The following is a 19073-nucleotide window of genomic DNA, read 5'->3' as shown; positions in this document are numbered from 1 at the left end:
TTGGATGAGAATGGACAAGGCATGATCCGTAAGTTTGCAGATGACACTAAAATAGGTGGTATTGTAGACAGTGAGGAAGGTTATCAAAAATTGCAGCAGGATCTTGATCAGCTGGGGAAGTGGGCCGAGAACTGGCAAATGGAGTTCAATACAGATAAGTGTGAGGTGTTGCATTTTGGAAAGTCAAATCAAGGTAGGACTTTCACGGTGAATGGTAGGAGCTTAGGGAGTATCGTGGAACAGAGGGACCTGAGAGTTCAGGTGCACAGTTCTCTAAAGATGGAGTCACAGGTAGATAGGGCAGTGAAGAAGGCTTTTGGTATGCTGGCCTTCATCAGCCAGGGCATTGAGTATAGAAGTTGGGAAGTTATGTTGCAGCTGTACAGGATGTTGGTGAGGCCGCACCTGGAGTATTGTGTTCAGTTTTGGTCACCTTGCTATGGGAAAGATGTTATTAAATTGGAGAGAGTGCAGAAGAGATTTACAAGGATGTTGCCAGGACTCAAGGGACTAGTTATAGGGAGAGATTGGACAGGTTAGGACTTTTTTCTTTGGAGCGTAAGAGACTGAGGGGTGATCTTATAGAGGCATGGATAGGGTGAATGCACTCAGTTTTTTTCCAAGGGTTGGGGAAGAGGGGAAAGAATTGATGGGAACCTGAGGAGCAACTTTTTTACACGGAGGGCGGTGCGTGTGTGGAATGAGCTGCCGGGGGGAGTGGTTGAGGCAGCGACATTGACAACATTTAAAAGGCATTGGGACAGATACATGGATAGGAAAGGTTTAGAGGGATATGGGCCAAATGGAGGTAAATGGGGTTAGCTTAGATGGGCACTTTGTTTGGCATGGATCAGTTTGGGCCGAAGGGCCTGCTCCGTGCCGTAGATTCTAGATTTTCCTGACAATCTTAGAGGAAGTTGGTAATTTTTTCCAGTTTCGTCTCCGTTTATTGAAATGGGTGATGCAGCTGAAAATCGTATTTCCTGCAGTTCTTGCTCATTTCCTCTTCTGAAACTTCTTCCCAGAGTTCTTTAATGGAGCAGTGAGTTTCTCAGAACATTCTGAGTTCTCTCCCAGATCCAAGGTGTCCAATGGTTGACTCTCCTCAGTTTTCTCTTTTGGATCAAAAGCCTTTTCATTGAAAAGTCTTCATTGTCCCCGCAGTAAAATCATCCTGGAACCTACACTCCACTATTCAGCAATGCTGCGAAAATGTTGTGCTGTGATGCGAATGATGAAGACGAAGGCTCACGATGGCAGTCAGGGGGACAAGGAGGTGGATGAAGATAATGAAGAACGAAAGGCAGAGGGAAGATCGAGGGAAGGAAAGCTGGTCCCAGACAGGGCTGTATTAAAAACTCAAAAAACCAAGGATGTCAAAGGGATATTACATTGTTTACTGGAAGGGCGGCACGGTGGCACAGTGGGTAGCACTTCTGCTACACTGCGCCGGAGACCCGGGTTCAATTCCGGCCTCGGGTCACTGTCTGTGTGAAATCTGCACGTTCTCCCCGTGTCTGCGTGGGTTTCCTCCGGGTGCTCCGGGTTCCTCCCACAGTCCAAAGATGTGTAGTTTAGATGGATTAGCCATGTGAAATGTGTGGGGTTACAGGGATAGGGCAGGGGAAAGGGCCTGGCTAAGATACTCTGCCAGAGAGTGGGCGCAGACCCGATGGGCCAAATGGCCTCTTTTGCACTGTAGCGATCCTATGAAGGGGATGGAAGAAGACTCCAGATTCAATGATAGTTTCAAAATCAATAGTGTTAGTGTGACTATCATTTTGTTGTCTCAATTAACATGTTATTCAATATTTTGTGCTAAATAGACAAAAGCCAAAAATGGGACCTGGAAACCAGCTGGATTAATTAAATCGAATTAAATTAAAGAATAATTCATTAATGGATATGGTAGGAAGGTGAGTATGATAACGTACTCAATCTGTAACACAAAACATTTATAACGTTTATAATTATAAACACATTATTAACAGCTGATAATTAAAACATATTTTTAAAATGCTGTGAGAATTCTAAAATGTACCCTCCCCAGACGGACAGGAAAAAAAGTAACACAACTGAAAGAATAAATTGAAGATTATAGGTCGATGCTCAGGCTAACTCAAGATAGGAGATATCACTCAAGAAGAAGTGTGTCACACATGTAGTCTTAAAGTTGAGACAGCATGTGTAATTAGCTAAAAACCAATTGGCTAACTCTTATTTCATTATTGACAAGTTTAGACTAATTGGCTATTTTCAAACAATTGACTAAGGTGGACATTCAACATCTTTAAGATATAAACAAAGGATCTGAGGAAGCTCTGTTGGTAGAGAGAGATGTAGAGAGATGTGGAGTGAAAGCCATGGGTAGAGGGTGGTGTTGAGGGATGCTGGTTTTACATGTTATTCATGTTTTTAGACATGTCACTTCAGGTCCTGGTGTGAGGAATGTGGTGAGATTTTGTTTAATTATTAAAGTTACACTTTCCCCTCTTACTGCTGAGGGGCAGGAGATTTAGGGGGATGTGAGGAAAAACTTCTTTACCCAGAGGGTGGTGAGGGTCTGGAATGTGCTGCCTGGGAGGGTGGTGGAGGCGGGATGCCTCACATCCTTTAAAAAGTACCAGAATGATGTCATGGTTGATAGAGTCATAGGGCGGGATTTTCCTGCCATGCTCGCCGCAAGGTCGGAAAATCCCACCCGAGGTCAACAGACCTTTGCATGGTCCGTGTCCCGTCCCATCCGATTCCTGCGGTGAGTGGGACTGGAAAATTCCACCCACAGGGCGGACTGTTACTGGCACGTCCGCCCAAGGTCCATACGATCCCACCCGAGGCCAACGGAGAATGCCGTTCTCCGAGCCTCGCCCACTCCCGGAATCGGGGTGGACGTGCTGGTAAAACTCCGGCCATAGAGTCACACAGCGCAGAAAAGGCCTTTTGGCCCATCGAGTCTGTACCGACAATAACTACCACTAACTGACCTGTGACCCAACTCCATGTCAGACAAAGGGAAACGTGACCAGTTATTGGTGAGTGTGTCCTCAGAGAATGATAATCCTTGTCTTGGGGAACTCATCAAATCGAAACAAAACTTGGCGATAATCCTTTCCTCTGGGTGATTACCTGCAGCAGTGTTTGGGCAGGTCTCACAGGGAAGGCATTTGCTGGGCTGTGGGACAGATGGTTCTGAGTTGCTCTTCACATCACAAATCTCTCTTGATAAACGTCCTGAGGCCACAGAGGGCGCCCCCCCATCCCCTCCCCTCTCCTTCCTCAGTCAGTCAGGGAGTAACTGCAAAGGAGTGTTGTCCACATTCGAATGTAAGTGGATCTGATTTGTGATGTTCCGTTGCTAGGGTTACGGTGACAGATTCCACACTGATAGATATCAGCTGTGTCACCGTGAGGACTTAGAACCAAACCTCCCACCCACCCATCCCCCCCATCTCCCTTACCCCTCCAACTCTTCACACCTCTATCCCTCAGTCCATTCCCTTGGGGTCCCTTTTCCACCCTCTCTGACCCTCCAACATCCCCTACAACATCCCCCCTTTCTTTTTCACCCAGTCTCCTCCCACCCCTGGTCCAAATCTGGACTCTCTGTCACCCGCTCACCCCCCATCCTGCTTCTCTTCCACCGACCCACTCCTTCACACCCTCCCCCTGATCTTCTCTCCCCCGTTTCCCCTTCGCCTGCTTCACCAATACTGGTCTAATCCCCACTTTCCCCACACTGAGATTCCCACCCAGAACCCCAGCTTCTCTTTGGAGCAGAGAAGTCTCAGGGGGGAAATGAATCGAGGCATTCAAAATGAGGAGGGGTTTTGATTAAGTGGATTGGGTGATAGTCTCTCAACTGTCAGGAGGATAGGTAACCAGAGGGCACAGAGAGAAGGAGATTGACAAAAGAAGCAGATGAGAGAGTGTTTTGACAATGAGTTATGATCTGGAACGCGCTGCCTGATAGGGTGATAACAGTGGAACCAATCGTTCAAAAAATGGGAATTGGAGAAATACCTGAGAAACAATATCTCTTGCTGGGGAAAGGATGACCTGTCGCAAAGACCTGCCAGCCAATCAGAGCTGGAAGACCGCCATGTCCTAGAGTGCCACCGAAAACCTTGGCCATTGTTGATACTGCAGTCAGTCCCCAATGAGGAGGCATGGAGAAGATCAAACTGGAAGGTGAGTGGGGCATCCTTGCTGGGGCCAGGTGGACAGGGCCTGGCGACGGGAAGGGGCCTGTGTTTGGGTGGCCAGGGGGGAGTTCAGGCAGGGGCGGTCCGTCCACTTGGTGACTCACCATTGGGTACAGCTGCAGTGGGAGGAGGTCTTTAAGTAACCATTAATTGGCCAGTTAAGGGCCACAGTTGACTCGATATCAGTGGGGACAGGTCGATGGTGGGCACAGCAGCCACCCACAGGATTTTATACCCTCCCCACCTCTATACCCTCCCTGACTGCCACCACACTCCTGTGGGAGGTGGGCATAGGCGACAGAGCAATAGCCCTGGGGGTGGGGGTGGGGGTGGGGGAGGCAGGAATGGAGTCCGAGAGAAAAGTTAACCTTGCGGGGGAAACAGGAAATTGAAAAGAAGCAGAAACCAAAAGAAAAATCAAACAACGGCATTAAAATCATTCCGAATTCACACAAGCCCCGAGGAGCTGGATCCAAATACTAACTCACAGCTCCTCACGTAACCCTTACGCTGCTGGGTCGTGTACAGACAGCACGGTACAGGCAATGATTGGTAGCTTCACTCTTACCCTCTTTGGGAGCAGACTGAGAGCCGGCGCAGGGAGGACACTGCACGGTGGCTGTACCGTTTGGAGAAATGAAAGTTGCAGTCTGCTGCGGCAGATGTGAGGCAACGTCCTTCCTTCCTGCCACCCCCTACAACCCCCGCCTCCTATCCTTCTCCACAGGTAGCCAGAGAGGCTGCTGTCGACTCCATCACTCCCGGTTCCTCCTGAACTAGATTGCCAGGCCAAATTTTCATAAAACATTAATCTGTAGCTCAGGCCAGTCGAGACAGTTTCCATTCACAAAGCTTCACGTAACATGACTCCGATTGACAGAGCGAATCCTGTCCTCGGGAACCTTCTCTCTGTATCACTTACACACAGCCCTGACAACACTCTCCGCTGCCACCCCCCACCCCCCCCCACCCCCACCCCCAACCGTGTCCCAACCTTTCTACCCCCCCTCCCCTCCGGAAAATGCTGACTCTCACTGAGGGACACAAATTTGTTGTTCAAAATTAAATCCTTCAAGTGTGAGCTCGGACAAGTGAGTGAGAGCAGACTGACTAATCTGAGAGGCATCATGACACGGCTCTGACCTGAAGCTGGCATCTTGGAGTGAGCTGGGGGGTGGGGGGGTTGGTGGGTGTGTGTGTCTGTGAGTGTGAGTGTGTGTGCTGTATATGTGTGTGTGTGTGTGTCTGTGTGTATGTATGTGTTTGTGTGTGTGTGTCTGAGAGTGAGTGCTGTGTGTGTGTGGGTTTGTGAGAGAGTATGTGTGTGTGTGTCTCTGTGTGTCAGTGAGTGTGTGTGTGTGTGTTTGTATGTGTGTGTGTCTGTGTGTGTATCTGTGAGTGTGTGTGTGTTTGCTGTGTGAGTGTGTGTGTGTGTGTTTGCTGTATGTGTGTGAGTGTGAGTGTGTGTGTCTCTCTGTGTGTCTGTGAGTGTGTGTATGTTTGTTTGCTGTATGTGTGTGTCTGTGTGTCTGTGAGTGTGTGTGTGTTTGCTGTATGTGTGTGTGTGAGTGTGTGCCTCTGTGTGTCTCTGAGTGTGTGTGTCTCTGTGTATCTGTGTGTCTGTGTGTGAGTCTGTGTCTCTGTGTGTCTCTGAGTGTGTGTGTGTCTCTGTATCTGTGAGTGTGTGTGTGTGTGTGTGTGTGTGTTTGAGTGTGTGAGTGTGTGTCTCTGTGTGTCTCTGAGTGTGTGTGTGTCTCTGTGTATCTGTGTGTCTGTGTGTGAGTCTGTGTCTCTGTGTGTCTCTGAGTGTGTGTGTGTCTCTGTATCTGTGAGTGTGTGTGTGTGTGTCGGGGAGGGGTGGTGGGAGGGGGTGGGGGAGTTGAGTTCAGCAGCTTGTGAGCGAGGGTCAGGAACGCTGGAGCTTGGGAAGGATGTGTCGGTCGGGGAGGGAGAGCGAAGCTTCACCAGATTGACACCTGCGCTGAAGTTTCATTTTTTTAATTTTTAGATTTTTCCATTCTTAAAGTTCCAAAGCCAGCGCTCAGAGTGGAGTGTGGGCAAACCCACAACCAATCCTTGCTGGCTCCGAAAACCAAATTCAAATTCCAATTGAATCCGCTTCATTGTCCCCCAACAGAGAGACAAACAAGATCCAAGCTGACAGGGTGAGGCACTGCGCCCCACCCCACGCTCGATCTGACACTCCCTCTTCGCCAAAAGCCGAGAAGCTCTGAAAGGGTTAAATTAATTATTGGGGGAGACTGCAGTGACAGAAAGGATTCAATAGCGTCAAGAGAGAGAAACAATTTCCCCTGGGGTGGGGGAGTCTGGAGGAAGGGGAGCGGGGGGAGGGTTTGGGTGTGGGGGGAGGGTTTGGGGGAGTGTTTGTGGGGTGGGGGGGAGGGTTTGGGGGTGGGGGGAGGGTTTGTGGGGTGGGGGGAAGGTTTGGGGGGGTGGGGGAGGGTTTGGGAGGGTCGGGGGGAGGGTTTGGGGAGATGGGGGAGGATTTGGGAGGGTTGGGGGTGGGGGGGAGGGATTGGGGGGTAGGGGGGATGGGGAGGGTTTGGGGGGTGGGGGGGAGGTTTGGGGGCATTGGGGGGGTGGGGAGAGGGTTTGGGGAGGGATGGGGGAGGGTTTGGGAGGGTTGGGGGTGGGGGGAGGGATTGGGGGGTAGGGGGGATGGGGGAGGGTTTGGGGGGTGGGGGGAGGTTTGGGGGCATTGGGGGGGTGGGGAGAGGGTTTGGGGGGGTGGGGAGAGGGTTTGCGTGGGTGGGGGGGGGTGCGGGGTTTGGGGAGGGGTGAATATTGAAATCAGTGCCGGTTCAGGGTTGAGGAATTTTCCTTCACACCGCGGGGAGTGGAACTTTGACAAGCTGACATCGTGCAAGCTGTGTTTGAGAGATTTGAGTTGCTGACAGTGTCCAGGGTTATGGACAAAGCAGCTTATGAAGAACCTCAGCCATGGTCCAATTGAATGGCAGAGCAGGCTCGATGGGCTGAATGGCCTCCTCCTGTTCCAGCACAGATCCTGTTCCAGCGAGTTCACTCCACTGAGCTGTGACTGAGGGAGGCAGGGCCTCAGGGAGACATCACCCATACCCCCATCCCACTCCAGCCCAGTGCGAGTGCGAAACACGGCTCACAGTGTGTGGGAAATCTGGCATGTTGTTTGGTGCGTGAGTTGGAATGATTCTGTGCGGCGATAGCTGTACGTTTTGTGTCATTGGTAAAGGGGGGCAGCCCTTCACCTCTCCAATGTTCCAACATTCAATCAGACCTCGGCTGATTGGCAAATAAAAGCCATCCAGCCAACTGTAAACAGACCGTATCACCGCAGTCATCCTCCCAAACCCCAGCCCCAACAGCACCCTTTACTGGGAAACAAAGGACAATGTGTGAGTATATCAGTGAGAGTGAGTGAGTGAAGATGTGAATGAGTGAGGGTGTGAGTGAGTGAGTGAGTGAGTGAGTGAGTGAGTGAGTGAGTGAGTGAGTGAGTGAGTGAGTGAGTGAGTGAGTGAGTGAGTGAGTGAGTGAGTGTGTGAGTGAGTGAGTGAGTGAGTGTGTGAGTGAGTGAGTGTGAGTGAGTGTGAGTGAAGATGTGAATGAGTGAGTGAGTGTGTGTGTGAGTGAATGAGTGTGTGTGTGACTGAGTCTGTGAGTGAGTGTGTGTGTGAGTGAATGAGTGTGTGTGTGACTGAGTCTGTGAGTGAGTGTGTGTGTGAGTGAATGAGTGAGTGAATGAGTGAGTGAGTGTGTGTGTGACTGAGTCTGTGAGTGAGTGAGTGAGTGTGTGACTGAGTGAGTGAGTGTGTGTGTGAGTGAATGAGTGTGTGTGTGACTGAGTCTGTGAGTGAGTGAGTGAGTGTGTGTGTGTGTGAGTGAGTGAGTGTGTGTGTGAGTGAGTGAGTGAGTGTGTGTGTGACTGAGTCTGTGAGTGAGTGAGTGAGTGTGTGACTGAGTGAATGAGTGTGTGTGTGACTGAGTCTGTGAGTGAGTGAGTGTGTGTGTGTGAGTGAATGAGTGAGTGAATGAGTGAGTGAGTGTGTGTGTGAGTGAATGAGTGAGTGAGTGTGTGTGTGACTGAGTCTGTGAGTGAGTGAGTGTGTGTGTGAGTGAATGAGTGAGTGAGTGTGTGTGTGAGTGAATGAGTGTGTGTGTGACTGAGTCTGTGAGTGAGTGAGTGAGTGTGTGTGTGAGTGAATGAGTGAGTGAGTGTGTGTGAGTGAATGAGTGAGTGAGTGTGTGTGTGACTGAGTCTGTGAGTGAGTGAGTGTGTGACTGAGTGAGTGAGTGTGTGAGTGAGTGAGTGAGTGAGTCTGTGAGTGAGTGAGTGTGTGTGTGTGTGAGTGAATGAGTGAGTGAGTGTGTGACTGAGTCTGTGAGTGAGTGAGTGTGTGACTGAGTGAGTGAGTGTGTGTGTGAGTGAATGAGTGAGTGAGTGTGTGTGTGACTGAGTCTGTGAGTGAGTGAGTCTGTGAGTGAGCGAGTGTGTGTGTGACTGAGTCTGTGAGTGAGTGTGTGTGTGAGTGAATGAGTGAGTGAGTGTGTGTGTGACTGAGTCTGTGAGTGAGTGAGTGTGAGTGAGTGAGTCTGTGAGTGAGTGAGTGTGTGTGTGACTGAGTCTGTGAGTGAGTGAGTGAGTCTGTGAGTGAGTGAGTGTGTGTGTGACTGAGTGTGTGACTGAGTGTGTGAGTGAGTGAATGAGTGAGTGAGTGTGTGTGTGTGTGACTGAGTGAGTGAGTGTGTGTGTGTGTGTGACTGAGTGAGTGAGTGTGTGTGTGACTGAGTCTGTGAGTGAGTGAGCGTGAGTGCAAATCACAGAGCTGGAGGCACACAGCAGTTTGCTGGTCATGTCTATGCGGTGTAAGAACATAAGAACATAACAACTAGGAGCAGGAGGAGGCCATCTGGCCCCTCGAGCCTGCTCCGCCATTCAATACGATCATGGCTGATCTTTTTGTGGACTCAGCTTCACTTACCCGCCCGCTCACCATAACCCTTAATTCCTTTACTGTTCAAAAATCTATCTATCCTTGCCTTAAAAACATTCAATGAGGTAGCCTCAACTGCTTCACTGGGCAGGGAATGCCACAGATTCACAAACCCTTTGTGTGAAGAAATTCCTCCTCAACTCAGTCCTAAATCTGCTCCCCCTTATTTTGAGGCCATGGCCCCTAGTTCTAGTTTCACCTGCTGTTCACCTAAGTACACCCACCATGCTGTTAGGGTGGGAGTTCCAGGATTTTGACCCTGTAACACTGAAGGAACGGCGATATATTTTCAAGTCAGAATGGTGAGTGACTTGGACGGGAGCTCCCAGGTGGTGATGTTTCCAGGTATTTGCTGCTCTTGTCCTTCTGGGTGGTAGAGGCTGTGTGTTTGGAAGGTGCTGTCGAAGGAGCCTTGGTGAATTTCTGCAGTACACACTGCTGCCATTTGGTGGTGGAGGGATTGAATGTTTAAGGTGGTGAATGGGGTGCCAATCAAGCGGGGATGCTTTGTCCTGGATGGTGTTGAGCTTCTTGAGTTTTATTGGAGCTGCCCCCATCCAGGCAAGTGGGGAGTATTCCATCACACTCCTGACTTGTGCCTTGTAGATGGTGGACAGGCTTTGGGGAGTCAGGAGGTGAGTTACTCGCCGCAGTATTCCCAGCCTCTGACCTGCTCTTGTAGCCACTGTGTTTGTGTGGTTGGTCCAGTTCAGTTTGTGGTCAATGGTAAACCCCAGGATATTGAGAGTGGGAGTTTCTGCAAAAATTGAATGTCAAGGGGAGATGGTTAGATCCTATCTTGTGGGAGATGATCATTACCTGGCATTTGTGTGGCACGAATGTTACTTGCCACTTGTTAGCCCAAGCCTGGATACTGTCCAGATCTTGCTGCATTTGAACATGGACTGCTTCAGTATCTGAGGAGTCGCGAATGGTGCTGAACATTGCGCAATCATTGGTGAACATCCCCACTTCTGACCTTATGATGGAGGGAAGGTCATTGATGAAGCAGCTGAAGATTGTTGGGCCTAGGACACTACCCTGAGGGACTGCTGCAGAGATGTCCCAGGACTGAGGTGATCTCTGTATTGCTTTCATGGCAGGAAACGAAGGTGGATGGTTGTTTCTGTGATTGGATGACTGTGTGAGTCACTCGGTGGTGAACATTAGTGATGTAGACTTTGTGGTGAACCATAGATGGTTAGCACTATGGGTACTGAACCATAGATGGGTATCACTATGGGTACTTGTACATATGTTACTCTTGTTACTGTTGGGGTTAGGGTTGGGGTGTTCCACCTGTTAGCATTGTTCTGTGGTACACTCCGTTTGGCTCCGCCTTCCTATAGGAGTATAAAGGTCACTGCACTTCCTAGTGACCCTTTAGTCTGGGATAGTATTGTTAAGCAGTATGCTCTATTCTTGTTGCGAATAAAAGCCTTTATTCCCGGGTACGATCTAGCCTCCCGAGTGAATTAATCGCGCATCAATTTTATTCGCAACAAATTTTGTTCTGAAAAAAAAATGGAGCAGATGCTGAAACCCGATTGGCTAACCTTGGATCCGCGTGCCGCTGGAGCGTCGAACACTTTCGACCATTGGTTGAAGTGTTTCCAGGATTATATCGACGCCTCGACAGCAGTCCAAAATGACGCCGACAGATTGCGGGTCCTCCACGCAAGGGTGAGCAACACTGTGTATGCAACAATCCGTGATTCCCAAGACTACAAAGAGGCCATCGAATTACACAAGAAGCTGTACCATAAACCGCCAAACGAAATCCATGCTCGTCACCTATTAGCCACTCGACGGCGGCAGCCCGGCGAAACGACGGGACAGTACCTGCGCGAACTTCAGCAGCTAGCCAGAGCCTGCAATTGCAAGTCAGTGTCGGCTACTCAATATACTAACGATCTGATCCGAGATGCGTTCGTGGCGGGAATCGGCTCATCCTATATTCGCCTGCGGCTGCTAGAGCAGGGTAACTTGGACCTAGCTAAGACGGTAGAATTGGCTGATGTGATGGAAACGGCCTCCAGAAGTCTTGAAACTTACCCCACCGACCACGTGGGAACATCGTGGCAAGTACAGCCACCGACTCAGCTCTACCCGGCGGCTCCTAGGAACTGCGCGATCGTGCTTTCAACCTCGGACCAGACGGCGGCGGCAGCTCCAGGAGGCCCACGGTGCTATTTCTGTGGATTGGCGAAGCACCCTCGCCAGAGATGTCCGGCCAGGACGGTATTTTGCTCCGCTTGTGGGAAGAAAGGGCACTATGCAAAAGTGTGCCGAGCAAAGCCCCCTTCGAAGCCAAGCAGTGCTGCGTGTGACTCCCCAGGATCCGTCTCCTCGTCTCCAGCTTCGTCGATGTCTTCAACCACGTGCGATTCACGGGCGCCGCCATTCCTGATGACGACGACGCAAGACACGTGTGACCTGCGGGTGCCGCCACTTTCAACGCCATCGACCATGTGCGATCCATGGGCGCAGCCATTTTGGTCGGCACCGGCCGCAGACGACCAGCAGGGGTCCTCGTCGTCGGCCATCTCAGCTGCCTGCAGTTGCACTCGGGATCCAACAGTGGCGTCAATCATCCTGGACCAGGCCAAGCCTCACAGACTCGACAAGTCCATGATGGACATAGAGCTTGCCTGAGTCCAGGAGATTGTCGCCACCTCGAGGTCCATCCATGCGTGAGGAACTGGAGGAGTCACTGGACACCACCTTGGAGAGAGGGACACCATGGTCACCAGAACCGGCACTGGAGCCCGTGCTGCGGAGGTCGCAGAGACGGTGCGGACCTCCGATACGACTGAACTTGTGAATATATGGACAGTTCGTACTGTTTTTTTTGCCCCACCGGCCTTTGTTTTTAAAGGAGGGGTGAATGTGGTGAACCATAGATGGTTACCACTATGGGTACTGAACCATAGATGGTTATCACTATGGGTACTTGTACATATGTTACTCTTGTTACTGTTGGGGTTAGGGTTGGGGTGTTCCACCTGTTAGCATTGTTCTGTGGTACACTCCGTTTGGCTCCGCCTTCCTATAGGAGTATAAAGGTCACTGCACTTCCTAGTGACCCTTTAGTCTGGGATAGTATTGTTAAGCAGTATGCTCTATTCTTGTTGCGAATAAAAGCCTTTATTTCCCGAGTACGATCTAGCCTCTCGAGTGAATTAATCGCGCATCAGACTTCAATGCCAGGGGCATGATTAACAAGTTTGCAGATGGTACAGAGGTTGGCCGTGTGGGTGACGGTGAGCTGTAGGCTACAGGAAGATAACGCAGGTGGGCAGAAAAGTGGCAAATGGAAATCGATCCAGAGATGTGTGATAAAGTATTCAGGGAGGGTAAACGAAGCAAAGGACATTCTCAAAACATGGAAGGATATTGAGAAATGTGGAGGAACAGGGGGATGAGGAGGTGTGTCCAGAGATCCCCAGAGGGATACAGACCCTAGGAATAAGGTTTGATTCAGCTGAAACCTCTTTTCCGGGAAGCACAGACACAACGGGGGCTGAATTACCTCCTGCTCTCCCCCCACATTCCTACATTTGCCACAGTTTCTGTTTTCATGTTCACTTAGTTTCACCAAAACAATTTTACTCCGAAAATAGTTACCACCTATCACAGAGTTAGTGTAAAGATGGGCTTGGCACTGTACCACTCGCTGCCTGGAATAACTGTCTGTCCCACACTGACTGATGTTAAGTGCTGTCGACAGCAGCTATCAGACATTCCGGGTGGTCTTCTCCCCGTCAGCAGGAAGAGGTCCCACCATGAACGGCTCTGGCCAATCTGATTGGCCTGTAGCTCCAGGAATCCCAGCAGCACTGGGACTCAGGGGGGAGGGTGGGGTGATGTCCTGTGTACAAAGGGCACACCCAGAATGATGTAACCGCCTCCCCCTCCTGCTTCCTTCCCCATTTTAAATCAAAACTGGCCATTCCACTCCAATCTGCCTGCCCATACCAAACGCATGATGACGTGGACAGGGTAATAATCGGGCCAATAGGCCTGCTCGTTCTTTTTTAAAAACGGAAGGCTGGTTTCAAAGCCTTCCCACCACCCGTTTTATGTGGAATGGGTGGGAGGTGGGCAGGGAGCTGGTGGGCTGCCCACCTTGAAAACACGTCCAACAGAGTGGGGTTGTGAAGTCCAGCTCATGATGTCCAAACCTTTCGGTTCAAGGAGGGATGGAACTGGATTATTCCAGAGGACTGGATCTATTTGGGACAGATAGGGAGGGACATTGACTCAGAAAACACCAGTCGTGGCTTACTCAAGTCAGGCATCTCCTGAGTCCATTTACTCATGCTATTTTTACCAACTTAACATCCCAGTTCATCTGACAATGCATTCAGTTAAATGATAAAGATTTCTTTGGTACAGTTCGAATGTCTTTACAACCAGTGGAAAGTAGAGAACACCTGGCCAGTCTTATATCACACCAGTGTGTAGGCGGCTCACTAACCAAAGATAAACAATGGATGCTTGATCAGGAAGTGGTTTGACTGTTAGATTTCCATTCACTGAATGCTGCCCTCACAAACTTACATTTACAGTTGCACACTTCGATCAAAACATTCTCCAGCTGCTTTTAGCCTGAATTGTTCTGGAGGTTTATGCTCTGAAGGAGAATCAGACGGGTTCGAAATGTTGCCTGGGATTTTCCAACCGTTCACGCCAGTGGGATTCTCCGGTCCCGCTGCAGTGAACGGAGATTTAAAAGCTTATTTATTAATCACAAGTAAGGCTTACATTAACACTGCAATGAAGTTACTGTGAAAATCCCCTAGTCGCCACACTCCGGCGCCTGTTCGGGTACACTGAGGGAGAATTTAGCACGGCCAATGCACCCTAACCAGCACGTCTTTCTGACTGTGGGAGGGAACCGGAGCACCCGGAGGAAACCCACGCAGACACGGGGAGAATGTGCAAACTCCACACAGACAGTGACCCGAGCTGGGAATCGAACCCAGGTCCCTGGCGCTGTGAGGCAGCAGTGCTAACCACTGCGCCACCGTGCCCCAATTCTCCATCCTCGCTTGTAGCGGCAGCGGGGCGCGAATGACTGGTTAACTTTGTTTCTCTCCACAGATGCTGCCAGACCTGCTGAGTTTTTCCAGCATTTTTATTTTTGTTTCAGATTTCCAGCATCCTCAGTGTTTTGCCTTTATTTCACCTGAAGTTTTCTTATTGTGTGGTGGAAGTTAGCAATTGTGAAATTGTGCTAAAAAATATTTTGTCCCTTACAAAATAAATGGTCCCATTCTGCTTAGCTACTGATTTGCACAATTGCACCCGTGCCTCTGCCAACAATGCTCTCTTCCCCAATAAAACCAATACTCTCTCCCACGCTGCCTCTTCCATCTGCTACCATCCTCATCTCTGTTCCCTAAAGTCCGAGGGACACAGACTTGGAAGGATATGATGGAGAGTCAGTTTAGTTATCCACTGCCAGGTCTCGCTGAACCACATTGGGTCCTGCTCACATCTGCTAAAGTTGCTCATCCGGGAATGCAGAAATAATCCTGGCTTCTTTTCCCAACAGCAAACCTGTTCAGAAAACCATAGAAAGCATTCTTTCTGGTTGTATCACAGCTTGGTATGGCTCCTGCTCTGTCCAAGACCGCAAGGAACTACAAAAGGTCGTGAATGATGCCCAATCCATCACGCAAACCAGCCTCCCATCCATTGACTCTGTCTACACTTCCCGCTGCCTCGGAAAAGCAGCCAGCATAATTAAGGAGCCCACACACCCCGGACATTCTCTCTCCCACCTTCTTCTGTCGGGAAAAAGATACAAAAGTCTGAGGTCACGTACCAACCAACTCAAGAACAGCTTCTTCCCTGCTGCTGTCAGACTTCTGAATGGACCCACCTCGCACTAAGTTGATCTTTCTCTAAACCCTAGCTATGACTGTAACACTACATTCTGCACTCTCTCCTTTCCTTCTCTATGAATGATATGCTTTGTCTGTACAGCGCGCAAGAAACAATACTTTTCACTGTTTGTTAATACATGTGACAATAATAAATCAAATCAAACCCTCCTCCATAAACCCCTCCCCAAGTTCCTTTCACCCTCACCTCCAACAACAGATGTGAGGAGCTCATGGATTTCTGACACTAGGATTGAGGCAATCCAATCAGTTGCCTCTGCTGCTTCCCTCCCTCTCCTAGGCCAGCAGGTCAAACTTCCCCCCCCCCCACCCCACCGACTCCACATGCACGCTTTCCCTGAACTTATATCTTTCCCTCGTTTCTCTGCTATCTTCCATCATGTCCTGTCCCAAATCTTGTCCATCAGACCCATCCCCTGTCACCTCAATTCTATTCTCACTAAACTGCTGGCCACACAATTTCTCCCCTTGCCCCCATTTTAGCCAATATTGTAAATGATTCCCTCTGTTCAGGTGATGCCCCTCTCTCCTTTACACCTGGTATCCGCAACCCTCTCCTCAAAAAAATCAACCTTTACCTGCACCATTCTTGCAAACCACTCCCATCTTCAACCCTTTCCTCTCCAAGGGCCTTTAATGTGTGGCCACCTCCAAAATCCGTGCCCGTTTTTCTGGGAACTCTGGGCGGGATTTACCGTCTAACCCCTCACGTCTTTCACAGTGGTGGAGGTGGCCCGCTATTGGCTGACGGCAGGATCTACTGGTCCCGCTGCTGTCAACGAGGTTTCCCGTTGATATGCACCCCCCGCTGCTGTGAAACCCGTGACGAGGGAGTGCGGTTGGTGGGGCTGGAAGATGCTGCCGGCATGAACATCCGGAAAGTTCCAGCCTCTGTGCTTGAATCTCTCCAATCAGATCCCCCCTCCGCCTCCCCCCACTATAGTATTAAAACAGCTCTTACCAAAATCATACTGTGTGACTGTCACAAGAGAGACCTTTCCCTCCTGTCCTTCTCGAGCTGTTTGCAGCCTTTGTGACCACCCCATCCTCCTCCCACCCTCTCCACTGCCGCCCAGCTGGATGGGGCGCATCTCCCCGGTTCCATTCCTACCTATCTAATCATAGCCAAAGAATTACCGACAATGGGTTCTCTTCCTGCTCCCGTACCACGATCTCTGGTAGCACCCCCCCCCAAAGAATCGATCCTTGGCTCTCTCCTATTTCTCACCCTCGCCCTGTTCCTCCCTGCCACCATCTAATGCTATGGTTCAGTTGATGCTGCTCTTGTCTCCGGCTCAATACATCCTCTAATTCCAACCTGTTTGTCCCTCATTTTATATGGTGACCATACTTTCAGTTGCCACGAGCTAAGCTCTGGAATTTCCTCCCTAATTCTCTCTGCCTCTTTAAAAATTGACCTCTTTGACTAAGCTTTGGGTCACCTGACTGAACATCTCTGCTGACTTGGTGTCACATCCTGTTTTAACTCTGCTGCGGTGAAATGCCACAGGAAATACTCCAAACATGAATATTCTCCAGTTACGGGTGTTCGAAGAGTGTCGCAAACAGACAATTGGATTTTCAGACACAGTACAAAACAAAATCATTATTCTCATCCTTTCCTTGCAACGCTTTGAGCATCTTTATTTTAACTGCAGCTCACTGAGAGATATTCTTGTCACAGAGTCATAGAGGTTTACAGCATGGAAACAGGCCCTTCGGCCCAACTTGTCCATGCTGCCCCTATTTTTTAATCACTAAGCTAGTCCCAATTGCCTGCATTTGGCCCAAATCTCTCTACCCTTCTTACCCATGTAAATGTTTTTTGATGTGGAGATGCCGGTGTTGGACTGGGGTGGGCACAGTAAGAAGTCTCACAACACCAGGTTAAAGTCCAACAGGTTTATTTGGCACCACGAGCTTTCGGAGCGCTGCTCTTTCAATGGGTGAGTGTTACCTGATGAAGGAGCAGAGCTCCGAAAGCTCGTGGTGCCAAATAAACCTGTTGGACTTTAACCTGGTGTCATAAATGCTTTTTAAAAGACAAAATTGTACCCGCCTCTAATACTGCCTCTGGCAGCTTGTTCTAGTAAGAAGTCTCACAACACCAGGTTAAAGTCCAACAGGTTTATTTGGTAGCAAATACCATAAGCTTTCGGAGCGCTGCCCCTTCGTCAGATGGAGCTTATGGTATTTGCTACCAAATAAACCTGTTGGACTTTAACCTGGTGTTGTGAGACTTCTTACTGTGCTTACCCCAGTCCAACGCCGGCATCTCCACATCAGAGCTTGTTCTAGACACTCACCACCTTCTGAGTGAAAAAATTGTCCCTCTGGGCCTTTTTGTAAGTCTCCCCTCTCACTTTAAACTTATACCCTCTAGTTTGAGACTCCCCTACCTTTGGGGAAAGACGTTGACTATCTAGCTGATCTGTGCCCCTCAATCTTGTGTTATCTGTTTTCCTGAATGAATTTTTATGGGATCAATATAAATCTTATTTAAAATGTAAAAGCTTCCCTGATAGCAGCATCTTAAACATCTGGAAGGATACCCATACAGAGTGAAACGCTAACTCTGTTTCCCTCTCCTTGGACACAGCCAGGCCCACTGTGTTTTTCCACTTTTATCTCCAATCTACAGCATCCGCAGTGTTTTGCGGAATGGGCCGTTCCTGATTGGCTGAACGATTCTCCAGTGAGATGAAACCTTAGACTCCATGTGGAAATATCCTGGTGTGAATCAGCATTTTCTCAGCCTCTCGCTGACACTCAACTCATGACGAAAGTGGAGGAATGTGGAGTCAAAGGACAATGAGCAGAATGGATTGCAAGCTGCTTGCAAGACAGAATGTGGAGAGTTGGTGGTAAAGTACAGGGGTTACAGTGATTTATGCAGTGTACCATGAGTGTCCCACAAGGGGCAGTACTGGCACAGTGGGTTAGCACTGCTGCCTCACAGCGCCAGGGACCTGGGTTCAATTCCAGCCTTAGCTGACTGTGTGGAGTTTGCACTTTCTCCCTGTGTCTGCGTGGGTTCCCTCCAGGCGCTCCGGTTTCCTCCCACGTTCCAAAGATGTGCGGGTTAGGTTGATTGGCCATGCTAAATTGACCCTAGTGTCAGGGGGATGAGCAGGGTAAATTCGAGGGGTTACGGGGATAGGACCCGGGTGGGATTGTTGTCAGTGTAGGCTTGATGGGCCAAATGGCCTCTTTCTGTACTGTACAGATTCTATGATTCTATGAACTGCTGTTTAAAACTTGCATCAAAAACACAATTTCTAAATTAAAGGCAATGCCAACTTTTGTGGGGGAGTTAATACTGAGAAGAACTGCAACAAATTGCAACAAGACATTAATAATCTTCCAGACATATAATTGGTAAATCAATTTTAACATAGCTAATAAATGTGGGGAATTATATTCCGGTAAGGAAATCAGGAGCTAATGGGAGTGGAGGAGCAAAGGGATCTGGGAGTGTAAATCACCAAATGTTTGTGACTAAGTTAAAAAGCGAACCTGCAATAGGGTTTGTTGCTGGAGGAATATGATCGACAAGCAGAGAAATGATGTTCAGCTGCTATCACTGACTGGTTAGATCACAGCTGGAACAGTGGACAGTTTTGATCTTTATCCTATAAAAAGATCACGACACTGGAGAGGATGCAGTGAAAATTTCCAAGGATGAGGCCAGAGTTCTCAGGACAGGATGAAGAGGCTGTGTGTCTTTTCTCTCGAAAATAGAAAGTTGAAGGGTGATCTAGTAGAGACCTTTAAAATAATGAAAGGTTTTGATATTGTGGATACAGAGAGAATGGCTGGAATTGTACCGTCCCGCCCGCCACGGGAATCGGAGCGGGTGAGGGGCGGACCATGGGAAGGTCCATTGGCCTCGGGTGGGATTTTACAGTTTCGGGACAAGGGAGGCGAAGCGTAAAATCCCGCCCAGTGTTTCCACTTGTGGAGAA

General features: G+C 49.4%; 1 protein-coding gene across 3 annotated transcripts in view; it reads right to left on the bottom strand.

Annotated features, from left to right (window-relative positions):
• LOC144508677 (DENN domain-containing protein 3-like) overlaps positions 1-19073 on the bottom strand; it is a 128436-nt gene that overhangs the window by 90687 nt on the left and 18676 nt on the right. Inside the window, exon 1 of one of the 3 annotated variants that reach the window (XM_078236922.1) lies at positions 4771-5182. The exons of 1 other annotated variant lie outside the window; for it this stretch is intronic. In XM_078236922.1, coding sequence (XP_078093048.1) covers positions 4771-5046 — 276 coding nt within the window. In that variant the 5' untranslated portion in view covers positions 5047-5182. Of the gene's footprint in view, positions 1-3126; positions 3170-4770; positions 5183-19073 lie in introns of those variants that run through there. One more of the 3 variants, XM_078236924.1, reaches the window with a different exon arrangement.

Source organism: Mustelus asterias, chromosome 20 (assembly GCF_964213995.1).
Source record: "Mustelus asterias chromosome 20, sMusAst1.hap1.1, whole genome shotgun sequence".
Taxonomy (NCBI): domain Eukaryota; kingdom Metazoa; phylum Chordata; class Chondrichthyes; order Carcharhiniformes; family Triakidae; genus Mustelus; species Mustelus asterias.
This window is presented reverse-complemented; position numbering and strand designations above follow the sequence as displayed.